The 27,077-nt window shown below is 43.2% G+C and overlaps 1 protein-coding gene across 1 annotated transcript in view; it reads left to right on the plus strand.

The window, feature by feature from the left end:
• Positions 1 to 27,077, plus strand: part of LOC143925618 (uncharacterized) — a 198,252-nt gene that overhangs the window by 100,537 nt on the left and 70,638 nt on the right. Inside the window, exon 25 of the mRNA XM_077450089.1 lies at positions 15,756 to 16,069. Coding sequence (XP_077306215.1) covers positions 15,756 to 16,069 — 314 coding nt within the window. The remainder of the gene's footprint in view (positions 1 to 15,755; positions 16,070 to 27,077) is intronic.

Raw genomic sequence — 27,077 nt, forward strand, 5'->3', positions numbered from 1 at the left:
AAATTGCACCATTTTTTTCACAAAGAAAATGTAAAAAATAATTTAATGAAATATGATAATATACAAACAAGATGTATTATTGACAATAATTGTATGACTGAACTTAACACAGATTAACCTTACTATCTAAGCCAGTGGTGGTCAACTCTCTTGATATAGGGGGTCTCCGGTATGGCCTTTGACATCACCAAAGGGCCAAACATAAACGTAAATTAATATTCAGTCACAGAAACAGCAGGCACACAACAGAATATAGTCAAAGATTATGGGCATGATACTCGTACTGCTCTGACATTGTGTATTCAGTGCAGACTGTTTTCAAGTTGCAGATATTACCAATGAATGTACAGGAGAAGTGCCTTCTACAAATGAAGGATTGGTGTCTTCATCCTCTTCTTTCCATAGAGGCCTTGTCCAGGAGGACCATCCTGTTTAAAATTGACAGCATCCCGATTCTTCTTTTGAGGATTAGTCAGTTTTTGGTTGTGGAGTCTTTTCTGCCTGGGTGAAGAACTAGAGGGCTCAGATGATTATTTGAAATGTTCATTCCTTGTTTATGCACTGTTCCTTATGATATATGTTAGTTTTATTGATGTTTTTCATTACGGGTTTGGCTACTTGTATGCCAAGGACTGCATTCTCTAAGAGGGGGAAGTGACAAGTAACAAGCCAGGTAGGTTGTTAGCTAGAGCCACCAAACAATGAAAATTGGCCTCCACGATCCATCATATTGTAGATTCGTCAGGTAGGACATATACTAAAAACGAGGACATTGCACACCAATTCTGATGCTTTTATAGTAATTTATACAACCTGTGTTTGGGAGACACAGATCATACTGCGCGATTGAACCGTCAAGAATTGATTAAAGAATTCCTGAGTAAATATAGTCCTTCTTCCTTGTTGGCAGATGATTCCCAAGCCCTAGAGGCTCCCCTGACACTAGAGGAGTTTCTAGAAGCTCTTAAAGCCACAAAACCAACTAAAAGTCCAGGCCATACGGCCCTTCATTATAAGACCTTCTCGGACATTCTGGCGTCACACTTTCTCAAAGCATTTAATTCACTCCCCACCACTCCTGGCAGGTCAGACAGACTCCTAGAAGCCTATATCTCTGTAATAGGAAGGGAAAGACCCCACCAATGTTGCTAGCTGTCACCCAATCTCCCTGCTGAGCGCAGACATCAAGCTTTTTGCCAACATTTTGGCAAACTACTTGTCTTTCTACATCCTGAGTTGGGTGGGCCTGGACCAGGTTGGATTTGTCCCTGGAAGAGAAGCCAGGGACAACACTATTAAGGCCCTGAACCTGCATACCTGACTTACCTCCTTGCAACAGGAGGGCTTCTTTCTGGCAATGGACACAGAGAAGGCATTCGACAGAGTGGCCTGAGACTATATGGATGTGTCATGATCTAGACGGGGCTTGGACCCTGTATGCAGGCTTTGATCCAATCGTTATATGTTAACCCCAGGGCTCGGGTTAAGGTCATTGGCCACCCGTTGGACACCTTCTCCATCCCTAATGGAACCAGACAGGGGTGTCCCCTTTCCCCCTTGCTTTATATACTAACCTTAGAGTCCCTACTATGCTGCATACAAGCCAATCCAGATATCATGGGTATTCAGATCTGGGAACGGAATTTAAGATTGCAGCTTTTGCGGACAATGTCCTACTTTTTCTTTCCTTGCGCTAACATCTTTGCCCAATCTCCTTCATACACTGGAACACCTTAAAAACCTATCCAACCTAAAAATAAACTACTCCAAATCATTTGCATTAAATATATCCCTAACCACGGACCTGGCCAAACAATGTCAACTCAACTTCCCCTTTCAATAAACAGCGGGAGCCATAACTTAACTTGGCATTCAACTCCCTGCTGACTTAACAGAACTCTGTACCAGAAACTTTCAGATGGAACTACATAAGATACACCAAGATCTCCAAAAATGGGATAGACCGACTATCTCTTGGTTTGGACGAGTGCCCATTCTTAAAATTATGATCCTGCCCCGGCTGCTATATAAACTGCCAACAGTACCTGTTCGTCTACCACCCTCCTTCTTTGGACTTTATAAGTCCATATGCAGGAACCTCCTTTGGGGTAATAAACCCCCACGGATAAGATGAGCAAAATTGGTACTTCCCAAAGCGTGTGGAGAAATTGGTCTCCCTGATCTTCAACGCTATTACCGTGCGGCCCATTTAGCGTGAATCGTTGATTGGAGACTACACAGTTGATGTAAAGACTGGGTCTCTTTAGAATATCTGGTGACAAACTCATATCTATGTCATGCTCCCTGGCTCTCTATAAGACACATTTCTCCACAAGTCTCAACCCATCCCCTGGTAGGAGCCACCCTACACGAATTTGACAGGGCATGCACTGTACATGCAGTCTCAGCTAAACTCTGCCCCATCACTCCAGTGAGAGGTAACCCAGACTTTCCAGGATATAAACAAGAAAGTCAGTGCTACTACCCATACATCCCATAGAAAGCAGAGGTCCCAGGTGTTCGATCCACAGTCATTGGCTGAGTAGAGAAATGAGGAAAAGATGATCCGCACTCCGGTGATAGCTCTTAAAAAATGTAGTATTTATTAACAAGCCACAGTGACCAAACGCAAATAAGAAAGGTTGACGCGTTTCAGCCTATAAGGCCTTAGTCATAACCCATTATGGTTTATGACTAAGGCCTTATAGGCTGAAACGCGCAACCTTTCTTATTTGCGTTTGGTCACTGTGGCTTGTTAATAAATACTACATTTTTTAACAGCAATCACCGGAGTGCGGATCATCTTTTCCTCAACCCAGACTTTCTCCCATGACTATCAGGTGCCTTCCCAAAAGTCGAGTGGCCACACATGGAAATGTTAGCTAAACACTTCTTCCAAAGAGGTCGCTTCCTACGACAAACTGATCTTGCTAAACTCTCTAACATGGGTACATTCCCGTTCTGGCCCTAAATTCAGCTTAAACATTTCCTAGAGGACCCGTCCCACAAACAAGGTTTTACAAAACTTCCCACAACCTGTGAGTTGCTCTGTACTCGTTAGATCCCCCAATGTCATGTCATCTCCACGCTCTATCTGTTTTTATTCGAAGAATGCACCTACTGGGAATCTGCCCTGGGATCTGAGATAGACGAGGAGAGCTTGGACCACATCCATCTATACATCCATAAAGATCCATAAATACATACATAAAGGGTCCCTGTATGAGAATGGATATAAACTGAAAACTCACTGGTATAGAACACCAGATCTGATACATAAATTCTCCCCCTCTGTCTCTGAGCTCTGCTAGTGATGTGGTACAGAACCGGGCATATTCCTCCATATTTGGTGGGACTGCCTGATTCCCCAACCATTCTGGCACAAAGTACACAACCTGACCAAACAAGTGTCATTGCTCCTGTTGGACTTTTGTCCTGAACAATACCTCTTACATCTAGCTAAACTCCCTAAAAAATTATATCACAAGTCGGTTGCGATGCACATGATCAATGCTGCAAGGATGTGTATACCGACCCACTGGCGGTCCACATTCCCACCTTCCATCCCTGAATGGCTTAACAGAATAAATTGTTTTGCTGAGATGGAGGAGCTGATCTATACTACCTTGGATAATATCTCCAAATTCATGGCCACCTGGTAAACATGGATAGCCTTTAAAAGATCCCAATCGTATCAAGACCTTAGTAACGCCTCAAACTAACTCTTAACCGGGGTGATTCCACCCCTGCCCTTGAAGCCAAATTTGGATTTAAGCCCAGCTGTGATACAGTAAGGGTACTGCGCACTAGAAGCTGGAGAGGGTAGCTGGTGCTAACTTCACCCCCTCTCCTCATTGGCATTCACCCCTTTGCTCTTTTCCTCACCCCCCTTCCCACCTCCCCATCCCCCCTCGCCCTCTTTTCTCTCCCCGCCCCCCCGTCCTTTTTTTTATTTTCTTCTCTTTCCTTCTTGTCTTCTCCTCATGTACCCCTCTTTCTCCCCTTCTATTCCCTGTTCCTCGCTTAAACTTCCCTTTGAAGATATATGCGCCTAGACATTGTAGCCACTATCTGTTCATAATCTAGAGATGTTTAGTCCTGGCTCAGCATATTTCTATTTGACTAAACTGTAATCGTATATGTATTGATAATACAGGCTCAATACTGAGCCATGGCTGTATATGCTAAGTTTGTATTTTCTCAATGAGATGTTTTATGCAAAAAAAAAAAGAGGGGGGAAGTGTAGGCAGGTAGAGGCTGCAGTACACTTTTCCAATCTGTAGGTGGCACTGTGCCACTGCTACAGGCGGAGAGGTATTCGAGAAGGGGAATGGGTTCCACTTGTGGGCTTTCTTTTTGGGGAAGAAAGCTATCTGATTGGACACTAAAATCCTGCAAGATTTTCAGGAAGCCATCTTGACAGGAAGACCTAATAAAGGGGTGCTCCTCTTTATTTGGGTGTGCCTTCAGTGTGTGTAAGTCAAGAAGCCCTTTTGGCTAGAGACAGAATAGGTGAAATGCAGGAAGAGGTTCATGGTGAGAAGAGAACTGGGTTCCCTTGCAGTATGTAACTACATGATGGTACCCAGAACAGGATTTTTGGACTGCATTTTATAGAAGGAACCTGCACCAAGAGTGCCAGCTAACAGTCCCACCACCTCTCTATGGAAGCACTCCGCCGGTGTCTATATTTGCGAGTCAAATAATACTGTGCTGGTAGTTTTGCCTCTCATATCAGTTCATTGATGTATCTACTTGAAAAATTGAATTCCAAGTGATAACATGAATCCAGTTCACTGTGTCTGTGTGGCGGTTACTCCCAAACTGGGTATCCTCATTAGACCCCGCCTACAAGTATTTTCTTAAGGAAAAAATAGCAGTTGTTTGAGATATACTGTGCATTAGCAAGACAAATATCATTCACTATCAAGTTACATCTATGTTTGGATGGCATAAGGTAGTGTTTGCACCATTGTATTTTATTTTTTACTGTTTTATTTTATATTTAATTTCTTTGGTGTTTTATTGTTATTTATGGGGTTTTTTTTCTTGAAATGCTTCATTTTATGTATTTTTTTTCTTAACAAACAACAGGGATTTTTTATTCACTCATTTCTTTTTTTTTTTTTTTTCATGTTTTAACTTTTTTTTTTATGTGTAGCCAAATGTGGCACCGATAGGCACAGATAAGGCAGTACTGATGGGCACAGATAAGGTGGCACTGATGGGCAAATATGGGCACAGATAAGATGGCACTGATGGGTGGCACTGATGGGTGGCACGGATGGGTGGCACTAAGGGGCACTGATAGGTACCACTGATAGATGGGACTGATGGGCACTGATAGGTGGCACTGATAGGTGGCTCTGATAGGTGGCACTGCTGGGCACTGATGGGCGGCACTGATGGGCACTGATGGGCACTGGTAGATGACACTGATGTGCATGGATATGTGGCACTGAGGTGCAGCACTGTTGTTGAGGCAGATTGTGGGCACTGATAGGTGGCACTGTGGGCACTGATGTATGGCACTGTGGGTACTGATGTATGGCACTGTGGGCACTGATGTATGGCACTGATGTATGGCACTATGGGCACTGATGGGTGGCACTGCTGGGTGGCACTTTTATTAATAACTGGCAGGGGGCAGGTGGGCACTGATAAGTTGGCCATGATCGGGACTTATGTCCCGATCACGGCCGCCGGTGATCGGCTTGTTTTTTCTCTCCTCGTGCTGTCAGCGCGAGGAGGAAAAATAGCCGATTACCGGCTCTGTTTTGTCACATGATCAGCTGTCATTGGCTGACAGCTGATCACGTGGTAAGGGGTCGGGATCGACCCCTTGCTCGGATCCGTGATCAGGCGAGTCTCATAGACTCGCCGATCACAGAGCATGCCGCGCGTGCCCCTCAGGGGGCGCGTAGGCCGCTCGTGCACGGGACGACGTCTATTGACGTCGTCCCGGCAAAGCAGGTCCACGCTGTAGCCGTCATTTGGCTATAGCGCGGATCTCTACTGGTTAAAGAAGATTCAACGGAGCAGCGAAACTCATTGTATGATGCTACAATCATACATTCCCGGTCGAATATTTTGACTACAAGCTATAGTAGGATTCTAATCAAACCGAAACCGAAGGATGAAGAAAGGAAGAAGCAAGAAGACCAGAAGAAAGAAGATGAAAGAAGACTTTAATAAAGAACTTGTCAAAGACCGTCTCCTGTCATTTTTAACACTTTTGTCCCTTTTTTGGTGGAATAGTAGGCCCTTACCATTTCACACAGGGGGGAGGCCGGGATCTGGGGGGTCCCCTTGTTAAAGGGGGCTTCCAGATTCCGATAAGCCCCCCACCCGCAGACCCCCACAACCACCGGCCAGGGTTGTGGGGATGAGGCCCTTGTCCTCCCAATGTTGAGGAACATGTGGCCTGGTATGGTTCAGGAGGGGGGGTGCTCTCTCATCCCCCCTCTTTCCCTGCGGCCTGCCAGGTTGCGTGCTCGGATAAGGGTCTGGTGTGGATTTTAAGGGGGACCCCCACGCCATTTTCTTTTCGTGCGGGGTTCCCCTTAATATCCATACCAGACCTGAAGGGCCTGGTATGCTCTTGAAGGGTGAACCCATGCCGTTTTAAGTCGCGCTGTGATTCACACTCAAGTCGTGTCCAAGTTGCCTCCCAAAGTCTTGCTGGAAGTCGTGTTGCCCCTGTGTGAATGAATGGACTGTTATGATACAAGTTCAATAGACACAGATTGTTATTGTCAGAGTGACATCATATCTCCTATCTGTATCGAACTGTGTCAAAATGAAAATGAAAATAAAGCATTTGTTTATGTCGGATCTTTCGTTTTTCGGATTCTGTGCTTTCGTTATCGTTTATCAAAATGATAACGAAAATACCTGAAATTCGGACAAAAATGCATCCGGACGAAAACGAATGCACATGTCTAGTTTGTACTACAAGTGCAAACTACAAGTGCAAAGTACACTTGAAATTGCACTGAAAGCTGTAGATCTGAGGGGTAGATCTAAAATGAGGGGAAGCTCTGCTGATTTTATTATTCAATCATGTGCAAGCTAAAATGCTGTTTTTTTTTATTTTCCTTGCATGTCCCCCTTCGATCTACAGTGACTGCACTTCCAAGTGCACTTTCAGGATTTGCCTTTAGTAAATAAAGCCCCATGCATTATTGATAAGCAATCTTACCAAAAAAAAAAAAAAAGATGTATATATTCTTAGGCTCACCATTGTGCACGAATATATGACATTTGGCTACACATAAAAAAAAAAAAAACGTTAAAACATAAAAAAAAAAAAAAAAAGGAGTGAATAAAAAATCCCCATAATATCCCTATGGATTGGAAAAATAATATATGGAAAATAACCATGTGTCATACCCCAAATAGACCACGAGATGGAGTCAACATTCACTCCTAAGACCTACATGTCTACAAGTACACACATGCACACATGTATATATATATATATATATATATATATATATATATATATATGTATATATGTATACTTGTAGACACGTCACTCTTGGGAGTGACTGTTGACTCCATCTTGTGGTTTATTTGGGGTATGACACATGGTTATTTTAGATTTGTTTTCCAATCCAGCGAGATATTATGAATTATTGATAAGCAATTTTATTTTTAAAACATTATATTTATATGTGCTTAGGCTCCTTATGGGTATGTGAATTTAGTTTAATTTTTAACTTTTGTTCTGGAGCCAAACTTCTGATTGCCTATATTATTCATGTAATTATTCAAATATATAAAGAAATACTAATGCGCTCCACCTATTAGTTAACTATAGGACTAAATGAACTAAATTCCATACACAGGAAGCGGCCAGCAAAAAAACTGTGATCTCAACACCAAAAGTGAGTCAATATAATTAGATAAATAAATGCGGCGCTACCTAAAAAATGCATAAATATAGATAAAATAAAATAAAAATAAAATAAAAGTGGAATGTCCAAATGGGACTAAAGTGCAAATAGGATACTATCCCACTACAGTGATAAATATTGACAATGAGAATAAAGCATATACTGTGCAATAAATAAAATTATAACCCTGCATACATATTCCAAATAAATACAGGAATGCAAATATGAGATATAAAGTGTAAAAATCTGTGAAAAAATATATATACACCAATCAAGTGACTATGTGCAAAAATTGCAATATTAGCAAGTGATTGTCCACAAAACCATGCATGAATATTTAAAAGACAAAAAGTCCATGCAAAAAATATATGTAGAAGTGATTTCCAAAGGTGACAGTCCACAGCAAACTTCAGTGCCTAGTTAAGTGCACCACCTATTTCCCCCAGCCTCTCACCTCCAATAAATGGCAAAGGGGCGCTGTATGTAATCAAAATGCTGCTGAATCCTTATCCATCCAGCCTCAGTATTCTACCGCTGTTAGTGTACCGCTGTATACCGCTGTGTACTAGCAGTTATTATTCTCCCAATTTCTCCAAAGGTATCCAGTAAATATGGAATGGAAGAAGACAAAGGGGGCTTTCATGTGTAGTATCCAATAACAACTTTTTAATAAAAGATATCCAAACTTACATGAAAGTAAACACAGGAATACACTCGGCAGACGTGAACTTCCGGTTTCGGCCGTAACCGGAAGTGATATGTGCGACACCAAACTCCTTCTCTGACGCGTTGCGTCACACCTTTTATAAATTAATATTTTTTTATATATTTTTTATATTTAATTACACATTCCTATATTTATACCTCTTTTTTTTTATTCAGGTGTTTCATGCCGTTTTATATATTGATACTTATGTATTCCTCTTCCCAGCATTGCATTTGTGTTTTGCCATAGTACATGTTCTGTAAGGGTTAAACTTGCCCAGGGGTATAAAAAGCGCCATTGCCTCCAGTCACACCACGTACCCGCGCCCTCTGTAGGGCTGATCAGCATACAGTGTCATTTTGGGTCTGGCACTGCGCTCCATGGTGGTCGCACTTCCTGATCTCAGAGAAAACAAAATTTTATAACAGAAATGATAGTTTGTTTAGCAAAAAGTAAAAACACCAGAGGTGATCAAATACCACCAAAAGAAAGCTCTATCTGTGGGAAGAAAATTATAAAAATTTACTTTGAGTAGAGTGTAGCACGACCGCGTAATTGTCATTCAAAGTGTGACAGCGCTGAAAGCTGAAAATTGTTCTAGGCAGGAAGGGGGGGGGGGGGTGCCCTGTATTGAAGTGGCGAATAGAATAGAAAAGGATAGCATAGAACTCCAGCTTCCACCCTCTATGCTGGAAGCCCACAATACTGTAATACCGAAGGAAGGAAAAGACCCCACACTAACTGCAAATTATAGACCGATCTCCCTTTTAAATTTGGATATAAAAATTTTCGCCAAAATCAGAGCAAATCGCCTGCTCCCCCTCCTTCCAAGTGCTATTGATCAGGACCAGGTAGGCTTTATCCCTGGCAGAGAAGCCAGGGACAACACTTTAAAAGCTATTAATCTCCACCTCACCTCTACCAGTACAGCGGGTTTCTTTCTATCATTGGACGCGGAGAAGGCGTTTGACAGGGTTGCCTGGGACTATATGGAGGCAGTCCTCCAAACTATGGGCGCAGGACACCGCTTATTGAGCTACATAATGGCATTGTACTCCAACCCAATAGCACGTGTCAGAGTCAATGGCACCCTGTCAGACGCCTTCTCCATCTGTAATGGTACGAGGCAGGGCTTCCCCCTTTCCCCAGTCCTCTTCGTCCTCACCCTTGAACCCTTTCTAAGAAGACTAAGATCTAATCCAGACATTAGAGGTGTACAAACCACCATCAAAGAATACAAACTGGTGGCCTATGCCGATGATATTCTCCTTTTCCTCACCGACCCGCATATCTCTCTACCCAACCTTCTAAAAGAATTCCATCAATTTCAACTAATCTCAAATCTTAAGATCAACTTCTCCAAATCCCATGCCCTAAATGTATCACTCCCCAGTAGTGTAGTAGCCCAATGCAAAAGCAACTTCCCCTTCCAGTGGAAGGAGGACCATATAACATACCTAGGAATCCAGCTCACACAATGCCTAAATTATTAAAAATGAACGCCTTACCCCGCCTATTATACATCTTACAAGCGGCTCCTATCCACATACCCACCACCTTCTTCAAGAGTTACAAGAGTCTCAGTACGCGCTTCCCTTTCTGGGGGGACCGAAAACCCAGACTCAGCTATCAACACCTATCATTACCCAAGCTTAAAGGGGGGATAGGTCTCCCCGACATAAGAAACTATTATAGGGCCTGTCAGCTCACTAGGATAGTAGATTGGAATATCCACAATGGCATTAAGGACTGGATCCACCTAGAAGCCTCCTTTACCCCACTACCACTACATTCCTTACCATGGATTCCCCATAAACACATTGCAAGCGATACCCTCTCACACCCCCTGATTGGTCCAAAATTGAGAAGCTTCCGAGAGTCCTGCAAAGTGACTTCCCTCTCATCGACACCTGGTCCTCTTACTCCAGTTCACCTAAACCCAGACTACCTACCTGGACTACACAGAAACTTCCTGAACGAGTCCTGGCCACACAAAAATGCCTTAATATGCCACTTCTTTGCTCAAGGCAAAATTATACCCTATGATAAACTACATTCCGACAGCGAAAACCCCCCCATCTCCCCCTGAAACTATTTACTACTGACCCACTACCTCAATGAGATGGACAGGAAATTCAAGGTCTCTAGATCCACATCTCCATTTGAATCCCTATGCCTAGCCGATACCCGCAACGTCACCTTCTCTCGGTAACGCACTCCATGCTATTCTCAAGTGTCATGTCAAATACTGGCAAGGCATGTTCAACGTGGGAGAGAGACCTTGACTTGTCACTCGCTCCAGAAGACTGGGAACAGATATACCAGACCATACACAAAGGTTCCGTTAACGTCACAACACAAGAAAACGGATATAAAATCCTGACGTGTTGGTACCGTACCCCTGTACTCAGGGCAGGACTTAGGGTGGTGGGGGCCCCTGGGCTTGAGTCACTTTTGGGCCCTACCTTCTATACATTATTGGATTTATCGGTGTATAACAGGCACCAGTGTATAACACGCACTCGAAGTTTAGGAGGGGATTTTAAGGAAAAAAACGTTTAGGAGGGAAGTTTAAGGAAAAAAAAAACTTACATTTAAATGCCCATCAATGCAGCCTTATCAGTGTCCATCTGCAACGTTGCCCATCCATCTGCAGCCTTGTCCAGTGTCATTTGCAGCCTTGTCAGTGTAGCCTTGTCATTTGCAGCCTTGCCCCATTTTTATTTGCAGCCTTGTCATTTGTAGCCTTGTCATTGCAGTCTTGAAGTTTAAAAATGGCGCCGCCGAGATACAGAGTCCTGTGTATCTCGGTGGCTCTCGGGTCCTCTCGGCGACTCTCGGGTCCTCTCGGCGGCTCTCGGGTGCTGTTGCAGTCCCAAGCGGAGCAGAGAGTAGCCGAGTGTACTCGGCTTGGCCCACGGTCATGCCCAGTCCCTGTGTTATGCCCATCATAGGGCGGGACTGGGCATGACTGTGAGCGGAGCGGAGCCGCTATGTATCTCGGCGGGGCCCCCTATTTGGCGGGGCCCATGGGCTTGAGCCCAGTCAAGCCCAATGGTAAGTCCTGCCCTGCCTGTACTGGTTCACAAATATAACTTAGATCACCCACATACATGCTGGAGGTGTCAGACGGAGAAAGGAACCATGCGACACATCTTCTGGTACTGCCCCATAGTACATCCGTTCTGGACTGAAGTCCACCATATCACTACCAAGGTCACCACACTCACCCTGGAATTTTCACCGGCCCATTTCCTCCTGCACTACCCAATTTTTCGCTCGTATGACACACTACCTAAAGTCACTTGCCATGCACATGGTGAATGCCGCAAAACAATGCATCCCTACTCATTGGGGATCACCGCACCCACCGACTATCAAAGAATGGCTCACTAGGATTGCCAGAATAGCAGAAATGGAGAGACTTATTTCCATAGCGAATGACACTCCCACAAAATTCTCTGCGAAATGGGCCTGCTGGGCCCACTTCCTAACAACAACAGAATATCATGACTTGACCACCCCTAGTGCAAGGCAAGTAAGCCCCCTGGAAGACACCGAACCCTAAATTGGAGGACCCATTTCTACACTGAACAACCCCTTTAACACATGCCCAAAGTGTAGAATCTTCTAACCACGGAAGAGTTGAAGAACTGATCCCCCCTCCCTCACCCCTACCCCTACGGGGGGAGAGAGAGATGAGATGAGACCCTTTCCACACCCCCCATTCCGCTCCCCTTAGCCCTTTATGCCTCTCTATCCCTTCCCACACTCACTTTACCCCCCTTTATTAATTCCCCCCCTTGTGATCTTCCTGAAGACCACTAAGCCCAATTAGAAGCTAAACACCTTATCCAGACTCATATAGGCTAGGTAAAGGTTTTACTCCTCAAGACGAGAATGACAATTAATCGTTCACCATGGGAACACCCCCACATTTAAAAGGCTTACAAGAGAATGAGTCAAGGAACCTACCCCAAACGAGGCGTAGCTTGTGTAGTACTGACGCGTTCCCAAAGGCTTTATACTGCTAGCTAATCATATTGAAATGTATTCCTACGGGCCTCTTGCCTCAAACCACAGAGTGCTCAATGGATAACTTGATGTTTTGTCCTGGATAAATGTCATGCTCACCTTCTTTTCTTCTTGTGTATGAACAAATGCTTCTATATCACTGTCAAGTAAGCTGTATTTTCGGTTCTTTCAATAAAAATTTTCATGGAAAAAAAAAAAAAAAAAGAATAGAATAGGATAGAAAAGAGTAAAATAGTTCAAATATAGCCATTTTCTGACATTCAAATTTGGAAATGAAAACTTCTAATTGATTTGAATACAACAGATATACAAAATGAATCCGAATATACAACACACATTCTTTCTAACATTCTAAAATGATTGACTTAGCAAATTAATCCAAAGCAAAATGAAACACATGTTTCATCTCTGCTGTTTTTTGTTTTTAATCTTTCTTACATATGACGGGTATTATCTGCAAAAAATGTAAGTTTCACCGCAAGCTACGAGGAAAATTCCTTGCATACATTGTATCTCTCTCTCTCCCTTCAGAGAAAAAAAAATGTCTTAAAAAATGATAATAATAATAATAATAATAATCATAATAGTAATTAAAAAAAAAGAAAGCAAGGTTTGATTTAGGTTAGTGCCAGGGTTAGCATTTGGGTCAAGGTCAGGGTCAAAGGGCAGGGCAAAGAGCAGGGTCAGTATATTTTTTTTTTTTTTTACAGGATTTTTTTTTTACAGGATTTTTTTTTTTTTAATTAGTGTAGGTTAGGGTCAGTGTTAGTGTGTTTTAGGTGAGATAAAAAAGCAAGATGCACACAGTTTTTGGGCTAAACTATGGATACAAATAACAAAAAACATTCACATACACTATAATACCAAAAGTATTGGGACATCTGCCTTTACACACACATGAAATTTGATGACATCCCAGTCTTAGTCCGTAGGGTTCAATATTGAGTTGGCCCCGTCCTTTGCAGCTATAACACCTTCAACTATTCTGGGAAGGCCATCCACAATGTTTAGGAGTGTGTCTATGGAGATATTTGACCATTCTTCCAGAAGAGCATTTATGAGGTCAGGCACTGATGTGGACGAGAAGGCCTGGTTCGCAGTCTCCGCACTAATGCATCTCAAAGTTGAAGCTGTTATATCTGCAATAAGGGGGCTAACTCAAAATTGAACCCTATGGACTAAAGCCTCGTACACACGGTATGATTGTTCAGGGTAGAGGGCAGTTGAGGGAGGTTGAACCTCCCCTAACCACGGCAGATTGTAAACCAGTGTTTTTCAACCTTATTTCAGTCAAGGCACCCATTTAAAATTCTCGAGGCACCCCATTGTAAAATGTTAAAAATCTGTTCTAATAGTTTTACATAATATATCAACATCCACACAAGTAGGACGGCCCAAAGTTGGAGGTGGCTTATTCTTCCAAATCCAATACACTTTTGCACACTGGTAGTGACTAGTATGCCAATGTTTCTTCTTCTCCCTCCAGTTTTTCCCCATCACTCAACTAATATGACCATCAGCGCTGACAGAGAGGGGCAGGGGAGGGTCATTAGTTGTTAGGACGCCGGTGGCTAGAAGATCATAATGGTTCACAATGAAAACATGTGGCTTTGTGTAGATAAAAGGCAGCCTTCATCCACACGCCGACTTGTATACAATTTTGGGGCAACTTTTAGGCAATTTGCCAAGACACCCCTGAAGAAACCTCAAGGCACCCCAGGGTGCCTGGGCAACCTGGTTGAAAAAGGCTGGTCTAAACTCTTGTAAAAGCCTATCTGTACATGGACACCTAGGCTTTTATGAAGTTGAGTTTAGGAGCTTTAGTGTACCTGAGCACTTTATTCATGATTTGGGGCCCTAGAATTATTGCTCTCATGCCAAAATTTGCAGTGATAACTTTATTTCTATCACTAGGTTGCTAAAAAGCCTCCCAACTGTCCCTGATTTGGAGGGACTGTCCCTGATTTGGAGCAATGTCCTTCTGTCCCTCATCCTCCCTCATTTGTCCCTCATTCCCCCCCATTTGTCCCTCATTTTGATCTTGACTATAGAGTTGTATATAAAATTCACTTTTTATCCTTCAAAAAGTGTTTCCCAGCGCTAAACCTTTCATCCATATTCTAAATTGCTGCATTTGTAAATTTTAAAAGCCAATATAAAGGAATAGTAGTAGTATAAAAAAAAAAGCACTTGTGGATTTAATTAACCTTTTTTTGGGTTAATTCTCTTTTAAGGGGTGTGGCAGGAGGCGTGTCCTATATCTATAGTCGTTTGCTAATAGGTGTCCCTCATTCCCATTTCAAAATGTTGGGAGGTATGGCTTTGGTTAGGTGACAGGTACTCTTTATAGAGACAGCAGGGGGTCTATTAAACTCCTGATGTCTCCCCTGCCCTCCAAATCATCTAACCAATAGCAGATTGTGCTTGTTTACCTTGCTTCCTTTAACAGCCAGGGAATGACAGCTCGGAAACCAAAAGTGACAAAATCATGGAAGCTTCCAGAGCGGGCACGTCCATTAGGGGCACAAGGGCGCCACCCCCTATATCACGCCACCCCCCTATATATGTGTAATAGATAGATCCATGCATAGCATGAATCTATCCATGGCAGCCGTGGCCACCCCCTTTTCAGGCGTCCGGCCCCTTTCAGGATGCCGAGCGCATGAATTACAGTGAAGCACCTTTAGAAGCGCATTAGAGCCAGATGCTTTGATAGGCTTCAAAATAGGGTGGGCTCGGAGCCCACCCAGGTGTGTTGGAAAAGCAAATTAATATTCACTTTTCTAACACTGAACTGCCTCTCTGGCAATCAAGAAGCGCTGGTCTAATATCCATCACCTGACTGGCTGAAAGGACAGGTGCTCCTATTGGACGCCTAGCAGGAAGAAACAAGAGACGCATGGAGGACACAGCTTGCCGCAGCCCGTCATACAGCTCGTCACCATCACCCGCTGCCTGACCCACCACCAAGATGGGGTAAGTGCCATCAGACAGCGAGCGTGCGGGCGGGGGGTCACAGTGGCTGTATTAGATGGCACGACCAGATAAGGACCCCATCAATACGGGCAATTACTGAACGTAGACTTGAAAATTTTCTCCAAAATTTTGGCAAATAGATTGTTACCACTGATTCCAGACCTCATATCAACAGACCAAGTAGGCTTTGTCCCTGGGCGTGAAGCTAGGGACAACACAATAAAGGCCCTCAATCTACACCATCTCATAACTCAGTCAGGCCAAAAGGGGTTCTTCTTGTCCCTCGATGCAGAAAAGGCGTTTGACAGAGTGTCATGGGAATATATGGAAGTTGTGCTACGCACACTAGGCCTTGGCCCTAATATGCTAAACTTCATTCTTGCACTATACTCTAACCCAACGGCTAGAGTAAAAGTAAATAACACTCTGTCAGACGCCTTCCCCATACGCAACGGTACGAGACAAGGGTGCCCGCTATCCCCTATCCTTTTCATCTTAACGCTAGAACCCTTTCTTGAACAATTGAAAAACAATCAAAACATCAGAGGAATCCAAACACAACATAAAGAATTTAAATACGCCGCTTTCGCGGACGATATTCTACTTTTTCTGTCTGAACCCACAACCACTCTTCCGAACCTCCTAGCTGAATTCCAATCCTTCCAATCAATATCCAACCTCAAAATTAATTTCTTGAAGTCTTACGCCCTCAACATTTCCCTCGCTCTGGACACATTACAGCAATGCAAGAATAACTTTCCATTTCACTGGAGATCCGACTATATAACATACCTCGGTATCCAAATCCCCCCCAAATTACCCGAACTGTACGCAAAGAACCATCTACCCCTTCTGAACAAGCTAATCTTGGATCTTCAGAGATGGAGCAAGCCGATTTTTTCGTGGTTCAGCAGGGCGGCCATCCTTAAGATGAACGCGCTGTGGAGACTCCTCTACATTTTACAAGCTGTCCCTATTCACATCAGCCTTTTTTAAGACATATAAATCTTTATGCTCCAGATTTCTTTGGAACGGCCGAAGACCCAGGATTAGCTTCCATTTTCTTACGCGCCCCAAAGCTCTAGGAGGAATTGGCCTACCTGACATATCCAATTACTGCTATGCGGTACACCTATCTCGAATTGTCGATTGGAACTTACACTCTTCCTCTAAAGACTGGGTCTCCCTAGAAGCATCCTTCTCATCTACCCCCTTAGCCTCCATTCCTTGGATTAACCCGCAAAGAATCCCTTTGGCTATAAAACAACATCCACTAATTGGCCCAACTCTGCAATACTTCCAACGCATATGCAAACAAACGTGTATATCATCTATCCCCAGCCCATTAACGACGGTCAAACTAAACCCAGACTTTCCACCAGGCTTGTCCACATACTTCTTAGCCCCAGACTGGACACCAGCACAAGCCAGGGCAGGTAACTTCTTCTCCATGGGTAAATTGCAAGCCGCTCCAGACATCGCAGCTAAATTGGAGAAGCCCTCTCTCCCCCAATAGCCATACATTCAAATTTCCCACTTCCTCCATTCTTTAAACAAAGACCAAAATTGCTCCCGTGAACAAACACCCTTCGAAAAACTATGTTCCCAACAATCCCCACAACGACACCTGATAGCCCACACACATAACCTTCTCTTTGATCAAATGAACCCTAGTGACTATATTGCATGTAAACGCTGGGAAGAGGACTTAAATTTCTCTCTGACGGACGAACAATGGGGTAAAATCTTCCTAACCACCCACAAGGGCACTTTAAATGTTAGTTCACAAGAGAACAATTATAAAATACAAACCAGGTGGTACCACACACCAGCGAAATTAAGCAAAATATACCCAAACACACAAGACAGATGCTGGAGATGCCTCTCCGACATAGGAACATTCTCTCCGACACAGGAACATTCCTACACATTTGGTGGTCCTGCCCCCTGATAGTCCCTTTCTGGACGGAAGTCTGCAAAATTACTACACAGGTTACTACTTATGCTATTGAACCGTCTCCCGCTCAATGTTTAATACACCATTCTCCCAGATCACATAACACCTATCACAAATCCTTATCCATGTTCATGCTAAACGCAGCCAAACAATGCATCCCAACCAAATGGAACTCTAGCCAGGTACCCACAATCAAAGAATGGCTCTGCAGAGTCAATAACTCGGCAGCGATGGAAGAACTGATACACATTGCTCGTGACACACCATCGAAATTCAGCACAAAATGGGCCTGTTGACTCCACTTCAAATCCACCCCAACATATGCTAACATCCTTAAAGGCCCATCTTGATCCCTGATTGAATAGAGTGCACAAAAGACACTCTGCCTCACTTAAGAAAGTAGAACATAAAGCTCCCCCCTCTCAACAATGGTGACCAATTAATACAACCCCGGGAGGCGAGCTCACCTCCCCTTTTTCCTTTCGTTTCTTTCTTCCCCCCCACTCTCTCTATCCCCCTAGCTAGCCTTCCCCACCCTCTCTGCTCCCTTTGTACTGACCCAACTCTTCCAAACATATGACCCCCGTACACTACCCATCCATTAATCCCCTCAGCCATTGCCCTCCATAGGATCCAAGTGTTCACAATTGAACTTACAAAAATTTAAGACTCGGTCCACACCAACCCTCGCGGAACCATACTGTTGATTTTCGAATAGCCGCAGATAACATATCACCTATAAGAAATATCCGCATGGAACAGGGGGTGTCATGTATTCATTCTAGAGCATACCTGAATGCAAACTTCTTGACCCCGCCTTAAAATGCTAAGTAAGCAACTTCTATTCGCTTCCCTTATACAGTATCTTTAACCGAGCTTTAACTCTAAGAGGTCACGCTTACACTTGGTCCGGGTTATACAAAATGTGTTAGATTGTGACTAATATGGCTGTGATAAATCGGTTGTTGTTTTTTTTAACGATCTCTCGTTGTTTCAACTTGGAAGAGAATTGTCTGTCTTTATGTTCATTCTCTTGTATTTGGTTAAACTTCAATAAAATCTTAAAAAAAAAAAAAAAATAGATGGCACGGTGTGTTAGAAAAGTTTTAAATGTTTATTGTGTGACTATAAGCCCTTGTACACACGGTCGGAGATTCCGTCGGAATGTGTCCGATCGGAGCGTTTTGTCGGATATTCCGACTGTGTGTGGTCTGCATCGGACTGTTTCCGTCTGAATCTCCGTCCGACCAACTTTTCCAACTTGCCGGAAATATTTTCCGACAAAATGCTCCGATCGGACATACTGTGTAGAGAATTCCGGTTGGACAAAGTGCCACACATGCTCAGATCAAATTCCTACACCAAAGCTATTGGCTACTAGCGTGAACGTAGTCCCGTCGTAACGAAATAACATCATCACGTCGGATTTTCCGACAACTTCGTCCGACTGTGTGTATGCAACAGTTTCGGACAAAATCCGTCGGACAAAATCCGACGGACAAAATCCAACGGACTTGGTTGTCGGAATCTCCGACCGTGTGTACAAGGGCTTTGAAAAACAATAACCCTGAGACTGATTTTTAAAACTGACTTCTGAGCATGTTGTTGTATTAACTTGCTTTATCATTTTGCTTTAACTAACTCTACAAGTTGTAGGATGATTAGGCTTAACCATATATGGTAGAACAAGACTGTACAGGAAACACTAATTAGCCAAATAAAGTACCATTTTGTACCAGGCACGCTATCTGTGCTTCGTCAGCCAACAGAAGCTTGTAGCTATATTATTGTAGATATTAGGAGGGGAAATGTACATCTTTCTGTGATTCTTACTGCATCTTTTGGCTTGTAAGCATCATCCTTTTGTGTGACTAGGGATGAGCTTCGAGTTCGAGTCGAACTCATGTTCGACTCGAACATTGCCTGTTCGCCTGTTCAGCGAACAGTGAACAATTTGGGCTGTTCACAGCAAATTCGAAAAGCCCGAACACCCTATACATGTCTATGGGAGAGTGACCCCGCCCCCTCTGATGTAACGGAAACCTGCGTTACATCAGAGGGGGCGGGGTCACCCATACGTCACTGGGGAACCCCTGGCTTCCCTCTCCAGCGTCAGAGGGGCGGGGTCAGGAGACGGGTGGCCCCGCCCTCCAAATATAAGAAACGTCAGCGCTGGGATCTCCACAGTGTCTCCGCAGTGGAGACAGAAGACGGATGTATGGACAGCGCTGGACTGAGAGATCCCCCGTCGCTGGATATGATCATCCATCGCTGGACCCCGGAGATTCACTGCTGGAATCTTTTTTTTATTTTTTTTATTTTTAATAAAGGAATTTTTCAAAAGTGTGTTTGTCTTATTTAACCATTTTTACACTTTTTTTGTGAAATGGTAGGGGTACCCCCTTACCATTTCAAACAGGGGGGGGCGGGATCTGGGGGTCCCCTTGTTAAAGGGGGCTTCCAGATTCTTATAAGCCCCCCGCCCACAGACCCTCACAACCACCGGCCAGGGTTGTGAGGATGAGGCCCTTGTCCTCATCAACATGGGGACAAGGTGCTTTGAGGGGTCACAGACCCCCAAAGCATCCTCCCAATGTTGAGGGTATGTGGCCTGGTACGGTTCAGGAGGGAGAGGGGGGGCGCTCTCTCGTCCCCCCCTCTTTTCCTGCAGCCTGCCAGGTTGCGTGCTCGGATAAAGGGTCTGATATGGATTTTTAGGGGGACCCCCACGTCAATTTTTTTTTAAAATTTGATGCGGGGTTCCCCTTAATATCCATATCAGACCTGAAGGGTCTGGTATGGATATTTAGGGGGACCCCCACGTCAATTTTTTTTAAAATTTGACACGGGGTTCCCCTTAATATCCATGTCAGACCTGAAGGGCCTGGTAATTGAATTTAGGGGAAACCCCACGCTTTTTTTTATTTTTTATCAATGAATGAATGAATTGTTGGCTAATACAGAGAACACTCATTGAGTGTTCTCTGTATTACGGAGACCCGACAATTTAGCCACAAGTGATTTTAAAAGACTTTTTTTCCTGCAGAAATGACACTTTGTGCAGGGACAGTTCTAAGCACCATAAACATGCGCCCCTTCACAGGCATACTATAGACAACCCCCAGCTACGAAATTTACTTTCAAAATATTTTATTTTATATTAAAGGCACTTACATACGTAAAACAGTACACAAACTAGCAGTAGCAGGGAGGGCCTGCTGTCACAATGTAAGTAAAAAAAACATGAGACATTAGTGAAAAACAGACACTATCAAGAGTGTACAGTCGGCAAGCCCTTCCTTATCGAGGGGCTACATCAATAAGAGGTAAACGGAGGGTGTCCCCCCCGGGAGAGCCCACCAGGTAGAACTATTAGGGTAACTCCCAGGAGCCCCCATCCCGACACCCCTAATAGGGAAAGGCTACGAAATTTAAAGGAATATTACACTTTTATTGTTTCACTTTTTCATTTCATCATTATTAAAATCACTGCTCCTGAAAAAACGTCAGTTTTTAAAACTTTTTTTTGCATTGATCCATGTCCCCTGGGGCAGGACCCGGGTCCCCAAACACTTTTTAGGACAGTAACTTGCATATTACCCTTTAAAATTAGCACTTTAGATTGTGACGTTCGAGTCCCATAGACTTTAATAGGGTTCTAAAGTTCACACGAAATTTAGGTCTGTTCGCAGGTTCTGGTGCGAACCAAACCGGGGGGTGTTCGGCTCATCCCTATGTGTGACACATCTGAAATAAATTGTCTGCTTCTCAAATTAGATAAATTGTTTGCTTCTCAAAAGTTATATATATATAATATATACAGTATCTCACAAAAGTGATAACACCCCTCACATTTTTGTAAATATTTACTTTTCATGTGACAACGATGAAGAAATGACATGAATTTGCTGTCCCCTCAAAATAACTCAACACACAGCCATTAATGTCTAAACCGCTGTCAACAAAAGTGAGTACACCCCTAAGTGAAAATGTCCAAATTGGGCCCAAAGCATCAATATTTTGTGTGGCCACCATTATTTTCCAGCACTGTCTTAACCCTCTTGGACATGTAGTTCACCAGAGCTTCACAGGTTGCTACTGGAGTCCTTTTCCACTCCTCCATGACGACATCACAGAGCTGGTGGATGTTAGGGACCTTGCACTCCTCCACCTTCTCCTCCACCTTCCATTTGAGGTTGCCCCACAGATGCTCAATGGGGTTTAGGTCTGGAGACATGCTTGGACAGTCCATCACCTTTACCCTCAGCTTCTTTAGCAAGGCAGTGGTTGTCTAGGAGGTGTTTGGGGTTGTTATCATGTTGGAATACTGCCCTGCGGCCCAGTCTCCGAAGGTATGGGATCATGTTCTGCTTCAGTATGTCACAGTACATGTTGGCATTCATGGTCCCCTCAGTGAACTGTAGCCCCCCAGTGCTGGAAGCCCCAGACCATGACACTCCCACCACCCTGCTTGACTGTAGGCAAGACACACTTGTCTTTGTACTCCTCACCTAGTTGCCCCCACACACGCTTGTCACCATCTGACACCAAATAAGTTTATCTTGGTCTCATCAGACCACAAGACATAATCCATGTCCTTAGTCTGCTTGTCTTCATGAAAACTGTTTATGGGCTTTCTTGTGTATCATCATCATCATCATGGTGACCATATCCTCCTTATGTATTTATACATGGAGATTATATCCTCCTTATATATTTATTTATGGAGATCATATCCCCCCTTATGTATTTATATATGGAGATCATATCCCTCTTATGTATTTATACATGATGACCATATCCCCCCTTATGTATTTATACATGGAGATCATATCCCCCTTATGTATTTATATATGGAGATCATAGCCCCCCTTATGTATTTATACATGATGACCATATCCCCCCTTATGTATTTATACATGGAGATCATATCCCCCCTTATGTATTTATACATGGAGATCATATCCCCCTTATGTATTTATACATGGAGATCATATCCCCCTTATGTATTTATATATGGAGATCATATCCCCCTTATGTATTTATAAATGGAGATCATATCCCCCTTATGTATTTATACATGGTGATCATATCTCCCCTTATGTATTTATACATGGAGATCATATCCCCCCTTATGTATTTATACATGGAAATCATATCCCCCTTATGTATTTATACATGGAGATCATATCCCCCTTATGTATTTATATATGGAGATCATAGCCCCCCTTATGTATTTATACAAGGAGATCATATCCCCCCTTATGTATTTATACAGGGAGATCATACCCCCCTTATGTATTTATACAGGGAGATCATATCCCCCCCTTAATCTCCTCTTCTCAGTAGAGAATACATTCAGTTCCTCTAATCTCTCCTCATAGCGGTGCTCCTCCGTACCTCTTATCAGTATTGTTGCTCTTCTCTGCCTTTGGAAAGACATTGACACAATACATGGATAATACTCTTTGTCTCTTGGTCTGTTGGCATTTCAATGACACCATTATGTAAATACAGAAAATAGAAATTGATCTATAATTCGGTTTACTTGGAATAAATGATGGGGAAAGATTTGAGATCATGTGTAAATAAACCTTGCTTCACATCAAAGATATCTAAGCAACCGTCCTCCAAACAGGATTGACAACATTCTTTTGGTAGAGCGGTAAACATAAAGAATGAGGAAACCTGAATACAAAAAACGGGGAAAGCCAAAGTAAAAAGAGCAGCAATCGGTGAACAAGGCAATTTGAAGATTTTCCCTTTGGCAGAACAATACGGAGGTGGTGAAGATCGAATCTTACCTGTGAACTGACAGCTTAGGGAGCAAATTCTGCTCATGGAGGAGTGATAGGCAACAAAGATTTCCAGGATGGAAAAACGATCGTATCTCCTCTTCCTCCTGGTCCTTCTGTGTGCTTCCCATGGAGCAACAGGTGAGTGGATTCCACAATCTCCCAATTAAAGCCGGCCATACACAAGTAGACTTTTGAACATTTTTTTTTTATATGAAAGTTCTCAGTACATTTGATGACATGATGAACGTCATTTGTAAATACTTCAAAATTGTATTTGCTTTTAAAAAGTGATTTTGGATCGGACTTTCCTGAATGAAAACCACATACATTGTTAGAAATGTGTTTGTTCATTCGCTAATTTGAAAAAAAATAATAAAATAAATCCCCAATCCTGCTCTTGAATTTTCTAGTCATAAAAAATAAAATGTCGGATTGACCCCCAATAATGATTAGAAAATCAAACAAATTTTCTTCATTAACCACTTCAGCCCCGGACCAATAAACACCCTAAGGACCAGAGGTCTTTTTCCAATTTCGCACTGCACTGATTTAACTGGTAATTGCGCGGTCATGCAATATTGCACCCAAACGAAATTTGCGTCCTTTTCTTCCCACAAATAGAGCTTTCTTTTGATGGTATTTGATTGCCTCTGCGATTTTATTTTTTGCGATATAAATGGAAAAACAGCGAAAATTTTGAAAAAAAAAGATATTTTCTTCTTTTTGTTATAAGAAAAATCGAATAAACTAAATTTTAGTCATACATTGAGGGCAAAATTTATCCAGCCACATGTCTTTAGTAAAAAAAATGTCGATAAGCGTATATTTATTGGTTTGCGCAAAAGTTATAGCGTCTACAAACTAGAGTACATTTTCTGGAATTTACACAGCTTTTAATTTATGACTGCCTATCTCATTTCTTGAGGTGCTAAAATGGCAGGGCAGTACAACCCCCCCCCCCCCAAATGACCCCATTTTGGAAAGTAGACACCCCAAGGAAATTGCTGATGGGTATGTTGAGCCCATTGACTATTTATTTTTTTTGTCCTAAGGGATTGAATAATGACAAAAAAAAAAAGAAATTTACAAAAAGTTGTCACTAAATGATATATTGCTCACACATGCCATGGTTATATGTGGAATTGCATCCCAAAATATATTCCGCTACTTCTCCCGAGTATGGGGATACCACATGTGTGGGACTTTTTGGGAGTCTAGTCGCGCACGGCACCCCGAAAACCAATCGCCACCTTCAGGATTTCTAAGGGTGCAAATTTTTGATTTAACTCCTCACTACCTATCACAGTTTCGAAGGCCATAAAATGCCAAAATAGCACAAAACCCCCCAAAATGACCCCATTTTGGAAAGAAGACACCCCAAGCTATTTACTGAGAGGCACGTTGAGTCCATGGAATATTTTATATTTTGCCACAAGTTGCGGGAATATTACAAACTTTTTTTTTTTTGCACAAAGTTGTCACTAAATGATATATTGCTCACACATGCTATGGGCAGAAGTCAAATTACACCCCAAAATAAATTCTGCTGCTTCTCCTGAGTACGGGGATACCACATATGGGGGACTTTTTGGGAGCCTAGCCACGTACGGGACCCCGAAAACCAAGCACTGCCTTCCGGATTTAAATATAAAATGCTACCAAAAAAACTGTTAGCGATCGCAGGGATCAGGCCTGACTCTGCGATCGCTGCAGTTATGTGTTTAGTGTTTTGTAAGTGACAGTGATCGATCGATACTGCACTTGGGTGGGCTGGGCAGAGGGGCAAAACGTAGGTGCTAGCAGGTATCTGGGCTGATCCCGCTAACAATGCGTTTTTTTGGAACCCTGAACTGCTGGGGACGCTAGTATAGATCTGATCAGATCAGATATTGATCTGTTCAGATTCTATACCACTACGGGAGGTGTATGCTTTGCGCGTGGGTGTTAGCGTTACTGGCACTAACCTAGCGCTGCCTGGGGCGACGCAGACCCTGACCCTAAAACCTAATTGATATCACCCGCCGGGTGATCAGGGGGTTAAATCTTTATTGGGTAATAAATGGTGGGTGCCCTGATGCTATAAAAAGCAAACTAACCAGAGTCATCCGTAACACTTATACGGTGATCAGTGGTGAAAGGGTTAACTAGGGGCAATCAGGGGGTTCAAATTTTTATTAGGTAGTATATGGGGGTCCCTGGCGCTATATAAAAACCTGACGGGGAACCTAAATAACTAACTGGCTAACCAGCGTCACCAGTGACACTTATACTGTGATCGCTGGTGAAAGGGTTAACTAGGGGCAATCATGGGGTTAAAACCATTATTGGGTAGTATATCGGGGTACCTAGCGCTATAAAAACCTGGCGGTGAACCTAAAAAAATAACTAGCTACCTAGCGACAGTAGCGACACTGATGCAGCGATCAGAAAATTATCGCTTAGTGACACTGGCAAAAGGGGGTGAAAGGGTTAACTAGGGGCAATCAGGATGTTAAAACCATTATTGGGTAGTATATCGGGGTACCTAGCGATATAAAAACCTGGCGGTGAACCTAAAAAAATAACTAGCTACCTAGAGACAGTAGCGACACTAATGCAGCGATCAGAAAAATGATCGCTTAGTGACAGTGGCAAAAGGGGGTGAAAGGGTTAACTAGGGGCAATCAGGGGGTTAAAACCATTATTGGGTAGTATATCGGGGTACCTAGCGCTATAAAAACCTGGCGGTGAACCTAAAAAAATAACTAGCTATCTAGCGACAGTAGCGACACTGATGCAGCGATCAGAAAAATGATCGCTTAGTGACACTGGCAAAAGGGGGTGAAAGGGTTAACTAGGGGCAACCAGGATTCTAAAACCATTATTGGGTAGTATATTGGGGTACCTAGCGATATAAAAACCTGGCGGTGAACCTAAAAAAATAACTAGCTACCTAGCGACAGTAGCGACACTGATGCAGCGATCAGAAAAATGATCGCTTAGTGACACTGGCAAAAGGGGGTGAAAGGGTTAACTAGGGGCAATCAGGATGTTAAAACCATTATTGGGTAGTATATCGGGGTACCTAGCGCTATAAAAACCTGGCGGTGAACCTAAAAAAATAACTAGCTACCTAGCGACACTAACGACACTGATGCAGCGATCAGAAAAATTATCGCTTAGTGACACTGGCAAAAGGGGGTGAAAGGGTTAACTCTAGGGGCAATCAGGGGGTTAAATCTTTATTGGGGGTGATAGGGGGCTACCCTGGACCTAACACTAACTGCCCTGACAGTTTTTACTTTTACAACTGACACTGAATGCATTGATCAGTAAAGAAATGATCAATGCAATCAGTGACACTGTGACTGGGGGGGGAGAATACCCTATACAAGAAATGGTGATATGTGTAAACCCATAAACTTGGTATACACGCAGGAGCCTAAAGTGCAAAGTTACAACCAGGTAAGGAATGTGCAAATAATAAAGAAATTGTGCAAATCTAGTGCAATAGTGCAAAATTATGTATATGTGCAAATTAATAAACAAATAAAAAATCAATTGATATATATACCCCCTCATAATAAGCAGCCCCAGGAGGAAGTCAGCATAGCACAGGGATGGTGGGAGCCCCTCATAATATGCACAGCAGAGGTACAGCCCCAGGAGGAAGTCAGCACAGCACAGGGATGGTAGGAGCCCCTCATAATAAGCAGCCCCAGGAGGAA

Source organism: Lithobates pipiens, unplaced genomic scaffold, assembly GCF_037356315.1.
Source record: "Lithobates pipiens isolate NorthernLeopardFrog02 unplaced genomic scaffold, aLitPip1_a1.2 Scaffold_22, whole genome shotgun sequence".
Taxonomy (NCBI): Eukaryota; Metazoa; Chordata; class Amphibia; order Anura; family Ranidae; genus Lithobates; species Lithobates pipiens.